The sequence below is a fragment of the Drosophila suzukii genome, chromosome X (assembly GCF_043229965.1).
Source record: "Drosophila suzukii chromosome X, CBGP_Dsuzu_IsoJpt1.0, whole genome shotgun sequence".
Taxonomy (NCBI): Eukaryota; Metazoa; Arthropoda; class Insecta; order Diptera; family Drosophilidae; genus Drosophila; species Drosophila suzukii.
Window position 1 is genome coordinate 22,429,946 of NC_092084.1, and position 12,687 is coordinate 22,442,632.

The 12,687-nt window shown below is 35.0% G+C and overlaps 2 protein-coding genes across 3 annotated transcripts in view; both read left to right on the forward strand.

Annotated features, from left to right (window-relative positions):
• The window catches only part of up (Troponin T, skeletal muscle), a 324,715-nt gene that overhangs the window by 210,958 nt on the left and 101,070 nt on the right, over positions 1 to 12,687 (forward strand). The window lies entirely within an intron of this gene.
• On the forward strand, positions 3,857 to 4,729 carry LOC108021824 (uncharacterized). The gene is made up of 2 exons (XM_017090627.4): positions 3,857 to 4,405; positions 4,471 to 4,729. Exon 1 carries the CDS (start codon positions 3,945 to 3,947, stop codon positions 4,272 to 4,274), a length of 330 nt encoding a protein of 109 aa, XP_016946116.2. The 5' UTR covers positions 3,857 to 3,944; the 3' UTR covers positions 4,275 to 4,405; positions 4,471 to 4,729.

A 12,687-nucleotide genomic window follows, 5' to 3' on the forward strand; every position in this document is an offset into this window, starting at 1 on the left:
ATCAAATGAAAAAATACGCTCACACAATTGCAATGATTTCCCCCGTTCTTTTTACAGTTTAAATTATAATTTAAATAACACTACAGGATATTATCAGTGGGGGTCCATCACTCCAGGCCACTCAAAAGCTGCAGAGGAGCGCGTTAATGCGGAAAAACAATCGTAGGAAAATAAGGGAAAATCAGAAACAAAAAGTAAGCAGGGAAAATGCAAACAACTACTCCCACTGCCGGCCTTAAATTCCCGACTCGGCCACGCCCATCGATAGTCCATTAATTTATGTATAAATTGTATTTCAGTTTTTTGTTTGATTGCCCGCACAATGGTCAACAATGGAAATTTATTCGCAGCGTATAAATTCAATTGGCAAAAATTACAGGCATTTGGCCATTGAAATTTGTACACATGTTCGTACTTTAAATCGAACAATAAGCGAAAAAAGCATTATAATTGATGTATGAGCAAAAAGAAAAGGACTAAGTACAAAATAAATTATACAAATTGAATTGAAATAAATTAATGTTATTATGAATTTAAACCGCAGCAAATACAATATGGATTTTTACAATGCTACCTTATTTGAATATTGGATTAGAGCCTAATGAGTTTTAGCCCACTGTCTGACCGGGCTAAGTTTTATGGATTGTCTTCGGACAAACGACACCAAATAAATTGGTTTGGGGGGATAGGAAACTGGTTTGAGTGCGGGGACCCAATAGTGTTAACAGCATCAATAAATGTTTCACCCTCGTTTTTCCTTCTGTGAACTCCAGTCAATGCAGGCCATTTCAATTTCTTGTAATTTATGTTTAACTTTCTGACTCGTTTTTCCTCCATCCTCCAAACCCCCCCACCATTTCCAGTTGCTATTTCTGTCATCGTTCGTTGACCAGTTCCATTTGGTTGCCGCTCTTGGCCGAAACTAATTAACCGACTTGAAAAAGTAATTAAGTCATTTGTCTGCAAGCCCCAGACGATTTCCCATCCACCGCCATTTTCCCCGCTTTTCACTCGAGCTGATTGTGGTCCCAAAATAGGAAAATTACCAAAGGTACACGCAAGCACAACCTGAAAAGCTTAGTCAATCAAACCATCGATAACACGAAAAGCAAAGGAATCATTGCTGTTTGGGATAATAATTCAAAATTGCTGCTGCCAGTTAAATAATACAATCATTTATAAGACATTGTAGCTAATTAATGTTTTTTAACTATTATAAAAAGAAAGATTATAATCAGAATTAAAATGAATGTTCATCTATTTTTTTATTTTAGCCAGGAAAAAGTATAAATATAAGTTCTTAACTAACATAATTCATAATTTTACATTGATTCGTTTAATGTTTGAGTACAACCTGAAAAGCTTAGTCAATCAATCCATCGATAACACAAAAAACAGAGGAATCATTGCTGGTTGGGATAATAATTCAAAATTGCTGCTGCCAGTTAAATAATACGATCATTTATAAGACATTGTAGCTAATTAATGTTTTTTAACTATTATAAGAAGAAAGATTATAATCAGAATTAAAATGAATGTTCATCTATTTTTTTATTTTAGCCAGGAAAAAGTATAAATATAAGTTCTTAACTAACATAATTCATAATTTTACATTGATTCGTTTAATGTTTGAGTACAACCTGAAAAGCTTAGTCAATCAATCCATCGATAACACAAAAAACAGAGGAATCATTGCTGGTTGGGATAATAATTCAAAATTGCTGCTGCCAGTTAAATAATACGATCATTTATAAGACATTGTAGCTAATTAATGTTTTTTAACTATTATAAGAAGAAAGATTATAATCAGAATTAAAATGAATGTTCATCTATTTTTTTATTTTAGCCAGGAAAAAAGTATAAATAGAAGTTCCTAACTAACAAACCTCATAATTTTACATTGATTCGTTTAATGTTTAAGCACAACCTGAAAAGCTTAGTCAATCAATCCATCGATAACACAAAAAACAGAGGAATCATTGCTGGTTGGGATAATAGTTCAAAATTGCTGCTGCCAGTTAAATAATACAATTATTTATAAGACATTGGAGCTAGTAAGTGTTTTTTTTAACCATAATAAGAAATAATATAAAATCAATCGGATATTAAAATTAATGTTCATCTAGACTTTTATTTCAGCCAGTAAATATGTATAAATATAAGTTCTTAACTAACATAATCAAACAATCAAACCATCGTTAACACGAAAAACAAAATAATCATTGCTGGTTGGGATCAAAATTGCTGCTGCCTGTTAAATAATACAATAATTTATGAGACATTGTAGCTAATTAATGTTTTTTTAACCATTATAAGAAATAATATAAAAGCAATCAGATATTATAATGATACTTTTGCCAGGAATCAAGTATAGAAATTAGTTCCTAACTAATATAATTCATAATTTTATATTGGTTCGTTTAATGTTTAAGCACATTGCTGGCAGGGATAATTATTTAAAATTGGTACTGCCAGTTAAAAAAAAAAACAATCATTTATAAGACATTGAAGCTAATTAATGTTTTTTTAAACATTATAAGAAACAATTAAAAGCAATTAGATATTATAATGATATTTTAGCCAGGAAACAAGTATAAATATAAGTTCCTAACTAACATAAATCATTATTTTCCATGGATTCGGTTAATCTTTTAGTAACATATTTCACAGCAAACCAAGTTCTCAAACCGCGACCTCATTAATTAAATTGCAATTGACTTGGGATCAAACTAATCAGCCTTAGTAGGAAATTTTCACTTGAAATTTATACGCCCCGTATCAATGTCACCGCCTTCTTGTTGTTGCTCCGTCACGTTTGGCACGGACTTTTCGTCAACAACAAAGAAAAATACTAAAATTTCCAGTTGGACAAAGTTAAAACTGGCGGAGGAAACTTTTCGGGTTCCGACGTGAGTCGGGGAAAGTGTGGAAGTAAAAGTGTTAAGTTCGTGCGCTTTTCCTTTTGGCACACTAATTGATCTCAACGGGCGGATTAGGAGAGCAAACTAAATTGATAGGTTTAAAACTGAAACTTTGATGTATGTGTATACCGAAATGCAAAAACAAACACGTAAGCCCAAGTTTGGTTGAGAGTTTTTGGTGTGGAAAATTGTTGACTTCATTCTTGTGTCTGTCTTAGGAAAAGTGGGGCTGGCGCTAGGGAATTTTCCACGCCCTTTTGTTGGGGCTAGGCTAAGCATTTACCTGGATAAGTGGGCCAGAACTTTGATGGGTTCGTCAATTAAATGACTTCACTTGCCATGATTAACTTTTGCCCCAGGAAGTATGCATGAGTTTTTAATAGTTTCTAGTTTCCAGCCCTTCTGTTCATATACGTGATTTTCGTTATTCGATTTTAGAATAATTGAGGTAGAGCGTTCACCGAAATAAGCTGGCAATAAGTTTATCTTATCCAGTAAATGTCACTTGTCTGGCTATTTTTTGCTCTTATAAGTAGGCTATGGTTTTTGATTTTCGCTTCCATTTAGGTATTATTTCATTATGAAATAACGTAAGGATAATTCTTTTGTGTTGTGTTTTCGTATTTATATTTCATATCCTGACCTATTTAACTTATTAACATAGTTATTTAAAGCTTTTTTTTATTGATAAAGGATAAAGAATATCCGATTCAAGAACAGTTTTGGTAATTTTTATTTAATATGTATAATATAATATAATATGTCGTTAAAAGGGTGTTTTAAAATACTAATAACAATGCCTTTACTTAAATTTGTCTAAAATCCAATTGATTGTCAAAAACTGTAGCACTGATTTTCATTTTAACTTAAACCTAAGTAGCCCTTGAGATTTCACTATTTCTGACATTTAACACTTTGTCACTTTTTTATCATTGTGAATTTTTTCCCGTCCGACTTGGTTCGTTCTAAAAAAGGTTCCGCTCAAAAATATATTTTTTATTCCACGTTTTTAAGGAAGATAATATGGTCCGTGTCAAACAGACCCCCACTAAGTTGACCGGGAAAATAGCTCCCCGTAAGCAGCCTGCCACCAAGGCTTCCCGCAATTCGACTACCTACGGTTATGCAGTGGGAAAGACATATCGTTATCGTCAGATCGGTCGGTACCAGCAGTCGACCGAGTTGTCCATCAGCAGGCCGGCCTTTCAGCGACTGGTTTGGAAAATCGTTAAGGACATGTTTTTGGAGAACGATTTGCGTTTCCAAACGTCAGGCATTGAAGCCCTGCATGAAGCTTCCGAAGAAGTTCTAGTGACTCTTTTGGAAGACATGAAGTTGGCCCGCCGCATCTAAGCCGACCGTCCCATCACACCCTTCTGATTTGCGTTTTCTTGAGGGAAAGGAGCCTTTTTTGGTGACCGAAACGTCAGCAAGCCGATGCGAAGAGGAACACCATACACAAAACAACAACACACTACATTAAGGTAATGATTTAAATATTTGTAATTTTTATTAGTTACTAACCATAACTGATATATACATTTATAAGGTCAACAACTCCAAAAAATGTCTGGCTGGCGGACCCCGATTTCAAGAGATCCGTGGTGTTTGAGACGACTGCTCCTCCTTTTTCCTATTTTCCCTAAAAAGGGGAAGAGAGTCTTAGCTTGATCTTTCCAAATCTAAACCGACGCTTGCCCTTGAGTGAGCTTAAAAGTTCTCAAAACCAATAATAATAAAGCACAGCAATAACCAAAAAATTATATTTAAACAAATTGGTAACCAAAAAATTAAGAATAAAACAAATAATACACAAAAAAGTAATAAAGTACAATAGAACAGTTGAGAGGTTACACTGTCACAACCAAAGAATCTAACAAGATCAAAAATGCACGCTAAAAACTTTGCTAGACAATCAGTTTTATGGGCGTTACGCATCTTTCATTTTCTTTGGCTGCACTGCATCTACGAATTCATCCAGTTAAACCATCTTATAACCCCTGGCAGCCTTCTTTTCTCTCCCTTAACCCTTTTTACTCCTTTGGTTAACCTGTCAGGATATTTTTTAGTAGTAGTAGGCAATAAAAATTGGGTCTGTTGATGAGGCTGATGAGGGTTGGACTAACTCAATCTCAGTTTAAATTTAAGCGCCGGCAATTATTAGCGCTGTCAAGCGAAGCAGGCGCCCCTTTTCATGCATCTTTCATACGCTTAGCGTGTTAATTATACAGAAATTCGGTCTATTAAAGTTTCAGCAGCCGCAGAGATACGAGTGCGTACTTTCCACCCAACTCAAACGTAATTAATGGAAGCGCACTTAAATCATTTTTGTGCGTGGGCCACGAAATCCCCATCAGCGCGAACAAAAAAAAAATACAATTAGTTTACAAGCGAGCAAACGAGAGCCGAGAAATACCCAAAAAATCCGGGCGCGCTAAAACGTTTCAATTTTTCATAAATATTCAAAAAGGTAACCAAAACCGGGATGTTTTGGACCGGCCATTGGTGGATAACAACAGCTGCCCCTGTTTTTGCGCATTTCTGTATTTCTTTTTTTTTTTTTTTTTGTTAATTTTGTTCCTTTTTTCCTGGAGGCTCACAAGGAGCCGGATTCCCCATTCAACGGTCAGCTCGGAGTTTCGGCTTCGTTATCGCCTTTGTATTTTTGTAGGTGTTGTTGTCGCCCCCACGAGTAACCTCACGCCCGCCCAGAACCCTCAACCCTCAACCCTCGCCCTTCACCCCGCACAGAACCCTCATCGCTCGGCCAGAGTGGACAACAAATAAGATATAAGGGCTGGCTGATTTATGAAGAACTTTCTATACTCTTACTGGAGTGTGTTACCAGAAACTAAGTTCAGAAAACTTTAATATAATGAGGATAAAACCAATGATAACCAAAATATATTTCGTATTATTAATAGGTTTAATAACCCTTTTAAAATATGTAATATAGTATGTATGCCGAAACCTTTAATTTTAAAATGTTACCGTATTCATTTCGTAAGGATAATATAAATGATAGTTCTTTATAAAAATTATAAATGGATTTTTTTAAGAAAATATTTAAGGCCCAGTAATTAACCATACTATAAAAAAAGTTATACAACAATGCCAACACAACACAGATTTAAAATACTATAAGAAAATGTAAGTTGATCAATCATAAAGAGCTAAAATAATATTAAAAATATTTTAATATATGGCTTATACATTTTTTGTTAATGCTTGAACCAGGACAAACACCTGCTGAAAGCAACGACTTACAGTACCGCACAAATTAAATTTAAATAGGACATGTCGACAAGGAACTTTAAAGAAGGGTATATGAATAAACAACCGACAACAGCAGCAGCAACAGCAGCCCAAGTACGCGAAAAAAAGAAGGAAAACTTTTTCGATTTAAGCAATTTTTATGCTTGCTGTGCTCACTGGGTAGCACTAGTACTAGGGATACATTCGACAATACGAGTCGTATTATACCATTAATGAAAAAATACCAAATATAAAATATATTTGATTTCCAAGAATTTCTTCTACCAAACTCATTTCAAAAGTTACAAATTCTTTGAATAAAAAATAGGAGTCCCATTTTATACTATTTATATTATTTTAAATGTAATATCTCACATTCTTAGAGTGCATTTTCATTTTGTTTAGCGGGATATGCAACTTTTCGACTACCTTGTATCAACTCTCTTCCTTTTTCGGCTATATGAGTCTGTATGTCCTTGTACATATATATGTGCTATATGCATATAGAATGGTATTTTTCAGGAGTAGAGGGCTAGGCTAAGGCGACCAAAAGAGCGTCCGAAAATTAATGCAAATTTATATCGTGGAAAACTTTTCAATTTGTTTCTACTTTCTACTCTCCCTCGCCATCTCTCATTCCGTCCTTGTCATTTGTTGCAGCATCACCACACCCCCATTTCTCCCGCCCCCCGAAACGGTTTATATCAGTCTGGTAAGTATTTTGTATTTAACATGCACAATTTGGCCATTTTCGAGCCATAATTAACGTGCCGCCAATGCATATAGACCGGCGTCCAAGGACGAGGTCACCAGGGGGGAGTCCCCGGATGGGAGGATAAGCAGTTTGGAAGGACGAGCCAAAGGTGTCTAGCAGGTTGGGCATTCAACCATTACGGCCACCTTGAATTAGTCCGGAGGGGTCTGGGGTTTTCTTCGGGTGCTTGGACTATTAGCGGCAGTGCTGAGCACTGGAAGAAATGGATAAAGGTTAAAATATTATGTAGGTGTATCTTTCGGCACCATATTAAGGAACATTTTTTAATAATATTATTAACATATTAATTGGTGAACACAAAATATGGTTGTGGGGGATATAAAAAAATGTTTTGGGTAGAAATAAAAAATTTTGAATAAAAAACATATTACATATACTTTTTAAACCGATTCGGTGTGGAATCTATCCCCTTTTTTATACATATAACATTAAAAAAAAAGATTATTTACCCAACAAAAAAATTGTTATTATTTTATTAGTGTTTAGATATCTTAATATTATTTTCTTTGATCAAGTATTGCTCACTATCAAAAAAATACAAATACATTTCTGAAATACATACAACAATTTTTTCTGTGTAAAGCATTTATACGTTGCACATAAAATTATTACATACCTTTGGTTTTATTATTTAAACTGCATTTTTTATAAAATCAACTAAAAACTTTCAGTGTATTTAATAACGCCCATCATCCCATTGCCCCGAGATGCAAAGAAAGCGAACCTAACGATAAGTTGGCGTGGAGAATGGTAAACGGGGCCTCGGAGACGTAGACAGCCGGCCAAATGCCGCAATCAAGTTATTATTAAGTTTTTCTATTTATCCAACATAATTCATAATTTGTTTACAAAGCGTATAATAATATTAACGTCTTGTCCTGGCTTTTGCGCCTTCTCCAGTCGGAGAAGTCCGAGCTTCCACTTGCCACTTGCCACTTGCCACTGGCCACCGCCACTAAGTCCGCTGTCAGCGCGGCAAGATAATCAGCTCCGAACTCGACGTGGACTTTCCTCATTTTATCTCCGGCTGGTCGGTGACTTCTTTTCATTTTAGTATAAAATACTTCCTTTTTTTTGGTCTGCCAGCGTGGAAATCACATTAGGGAAAATATGAGGCTGGAAGGGGTGAGTTTTTTACGGAAAGTTACTTTAATGCGGCTAGAGATGGTTACTTTAAATGAGGAACAATTAGGCGTGCTATAAGGATTTCTTTTATTACTAGTATAATCTACCTTTATTTTTATTTATTATTATTATTATTCTAGACATTACATATAATTTGTTTTTAATGTTTCCTATTTGTATGTCTAACAACGAACTAGCAATATTTTTTAGGGGGCCGTATAAAAGTTTATCATATTGTGTATCGTCCATAAAAACAGTTCAAAACACTCACTTTCAACACTTTTTTTGATTGGAACCTCAAAATATTTAACAACAATCTTTTTTGGATTTTACAATGTTTGCGCTAGCAGAATATCTTTAAAAAAAATCTAAAACTGCTCAATTTCTTCGCATTAAAATTGGTTTACGCTCCTTGAGAAGAACACAAAATATGCCTGATCCTAGAGATCAGCTATCCACTTATTTCCATCACTTGAGCACCATGTCCAGCTCTCCTCTCTAAGCAGAGACGAAGGGCCTACATTCCAGACCCACATAATCGCATTAGGCAAAGTGAACTGGCGACTAGAGGCATTCGGTAGATCTGTGTATCTGTATATACTTTTTTATTGGCCCACTTCCGGTGAAAGTTTTGTAACCACAGCCACGACCGTACTCAACTTGAGTCCTTCGCATTCTTTTTTTTTTAACTGAATTTTTTAAGGTTTTCGTACTTAAGTTCCTTTTTTTTTTGCTCATGGTGTTGGGTCTAGGCCTGACACTTTTTGGGCCCAGCCAGAAGTGCACACGGTTGAGTGGTTGGGGCTGCAGACGTGCCGAAAATCGCTTTAAATCAAAATAAATAAAAAATACATGACTTGGTGCCCGGAAAATGCGCATCCGCGGAGGGGGGGGGGGAGGGGGGATGGGTTGCTGGGCGATGGAAAATTCCTCCCCCCGTTTATGCAAACGGGAATTAACTTAATTGAGTAGCGCGAACAGCACAAAGCGCGAGTAAGAGGTAGATGGAAAGCTCCAAACTTGGTTCTATGTCTATAAGACACTGGCAACAGAGAGATATATTCTTTTGATTTTTAAATATTACAAATAACATATTATAAATCACACATAAAATACATTTTATAAATCACATATGAAGCATTTTTAGTTAATATTTTTATATATAGTCCTAAAAATAGATGAGCCTTTTCTTTAATAGATGGCTCCTATAACTTGCTACGAACGAACGAAACATATATAACCCTTTTCTTTAATGGGACATTTTCATTTATGTAGTTAGGTCATGGGTCTTGAATAAAAATAATAAAAAAAATTTTAATTTTTTATTTTGTTTTACCTTTTTTTAGTTTTAGAAAGACGATTAAAATAAATGTTAACCAATTTGTTGCCCTTTCAAAATAAAATCATTTTTAAAAATGTCTTAAATTCATATGCCTAATACACATTTTTTAACATTTATGTAGATAGGTCATGGGCTTTGAATAAAAATAATAGAGAAAATGTTTAAGTTTTAATTTTGTATTCCCTTTTTTTAGATTTATTGCCCTTTCAAGCTTAAATCTATCCAAATAAGGCGAATAAAAAGTCTGTTTTAAATATTTTTGACATTTTTAACAGTGTCATTCAGCCATAATCAGTGGCTGAAGCAACTGACAGGAGCAGAATGAGATTCAGGAGCAGGAGCAGCCTCGAAGCAAGAGATATGACAGTGGAGATGGCGAGGAACTACCGGGTAATATGGGGATGGAAAAGGAAGGGTACGAATGGCGGATGGGAATGGGATCGGGAATGGGAATGGCAATGTAAGGCAGCCAAGGTTACTGCCTCCCCCGCGTAATTGCGCATAAAAATGAAGCGATTTATATGCGCGTATTTTTAATGTTTCATAATTGGGTAAGCCCATCAGTTGGCGAAAGAAGCTAAAGCAGCCGAAGGTTCAGGATCTGGCAAAGATGCGCCTTTTGGTGGGTGCGTGTCACCTTATCTCCTCTGCAAAGTGATATGTTAATGTTTGTCATACGCACATACGCGTGCCTTCAGCTACACTTATTTCTGAAAAACGACGGAAAACTTAAATAATATTTAAATATTAATGCGGAAATGATTTCTTTGCGAATGGAGAGTATTTCATCTAGAATACAAACAAAGCAGAACAAGAAAGAACGCTATAGTCGACGGGCTCGACTATCAGATACCCCTTGCTCCCCATATACACTTTATATGGAATTCTACCTTCTAGTATACCCATTTACTTTGCAAGTAACGGTATGACAAGGGGAACGCTATAGTCGATTACCTCGACTATCAAATAAATCACTCAGCTAAGGGAAGTGCGAGGGAGATCGAGATTTTAGTCAAAAATACGATTTTTACTTCCAGTTTTTTTTTGTGGGTTTTTCAGTTGTAGTTTAGCCAAATCAAGGCGTACAGCCAAAAGACCGACTGTTCTGAACAACTTGTTACAAATGCTATCGATCCCCATTACTTTAAGGAACATTTATTTTTTGACCCATTTTAGCATTTTTTATAAGGGGGTACATCGGCTTTTTTTGTGATTCAGATGTTGGTCAAAAATACTCATTTTTTAGTGGTTTTTCCGTCGTAGTTTAACCAAATCAAGGCGTACAGCAAAAAGACCGACTTTTCTGAGCAGCTCACTGCAAATGCTACCGATCCCCATCAATTTAAGGAACTTTTATTTTTTGACCCATTTTCGCATTTTTTATAAGGGGGTACACCGGTTTTTTTTGTGATTCAGATTATGGTCAAATTAAATTAAATTACCCATTTTTAGTGTTTTTTTAGTCGTAGTTTAGCCAAATCAAGGCCTACAGCAAAAAGACCGACTGTTTTGAACAGCTTGTTGGCTATGCTAACGATCCCAATCATTTTAAGGAAAATTTATTTTTAGACCCATTTTCGCATTTTTTGCAGAGGGAGCATCGTAATTTTTTGAAAAAAATGTCAAAAATTAAAATTTTTCATCCAGGTTTTAATGCCAATGGATTGGAAATTAAGCAACTAGTTCAACGAGGTATGACTTTCTTCGATCTGACGATTAGTTTTGTTATAGCAGCCAAAAAACTAAATTAACAAAATGTACATTTTAGTCAAAAATGCGATTTTTCTTTCCAGTTTTTCGATCGTAGTTTAGCCAAATGAAGGCGTACAGCTAAAAGACCGACTGTTTTGAACAGCTTGCTAGCCATGCTAACGATTCCAATCAATTTAAGGAAAATGTATTTTTTTGACCAAATTTCGCATTTTGGATAATTTTTTTTGCGAAAAATGTAAAAAAGTTAAAAATTTCCAGGTTTTAATGCTAATAAATTGGAAATTAAGCAACGAGCTCAACGAGGTATGGCATTCCTCGATCTGACGTTTATTTTCTTAATAGTAGCCAAAAAACTGAATTCTTAGGCCGAAAAAATGGGATTTAAATTTAAGTAAAAAATTCGAGATATCTTTAGTATTTTAATAAAATTAAAGTTTATAAAATGTAAGGTACTATAATCGACAAAATCTGATCAATTTTTTTCCCTTGTTAAAAACCTATCTTTTCTGAAGTATTATATAAAATATATTAAATATATAGTTTTAGGTCGTTAATTATATGACTATTTCCTCGACTAACGCCGCAGTGAGTGTGTTATAATGCGCTTAACTTAAGTTCGCAAGGAATTGATTGGAGTAATAATGACGACGAGCAAACAAAAATGAACTGTGTGCACAGTGGCGAGCAATTAAAACTTCATCGATGGAACAATGATACGTTTTATAATTACAATCGCTCAAACATGCAGAGCGGATAAATTCGCTTTGTAATGACAAAAGCATCGATAACATCTCAACTGAATGTGTCAAACACTCAGCTATTTATTGGCCGATAAGGTAAAATGGCCATAAACGAGTGTAAAACTTTTTGCACCGATATGACCAGATGATAAGGATAATCGCATGCTGATGATTTTCATAAATAAGCCGTAAGTCATTTCTTAATTTAACAGCATAATGCTCTGCGTTATTTGTATTCATTCCTTCGAAGTCCATTTTGCGGATACGGGAGTTCGGGGTTTCGGGTTCCGGGGTGTTCATTAAAATTGAAAAATGCCACTTTAATGAATTTATTTGCGACACTTAACACAAGCGCAAGTAAACAGAGAAAAATGATGTTCATTAACATAAAAATTTCGCTTCTTCCACTACAGTGGCCATTGTTATGGTCGCCCCATCTCCAGATGCTTCGCCACTCATTTGGATACACTTAAGAAAATCGGTAGTGAATAACAAGATCTTCTTAATTGTTTGTATTAAGCGGAAGGATTCGTAAGTTTTTTATAGTTATTTTTTAAATTAAAACTTCCGATTTTAGTATAAAGCTATAAATTATTATGTATGAAGAGAAGCTATCTTTGCATTGCCAACAAATTATACAATTTATACTACTGATCACAAGAGGATTATATTTTTGCGAAAATAAAATGAATTAAGACTGAAAGCTAATCGACTAATAACTTACGAGCTCAATATGATTTCCATGGATTTTGAACAAGTACGCTCGAAGTGTTTTTTTTTTAAACACCATGGCGTATACGTGATTATATTGCGGTA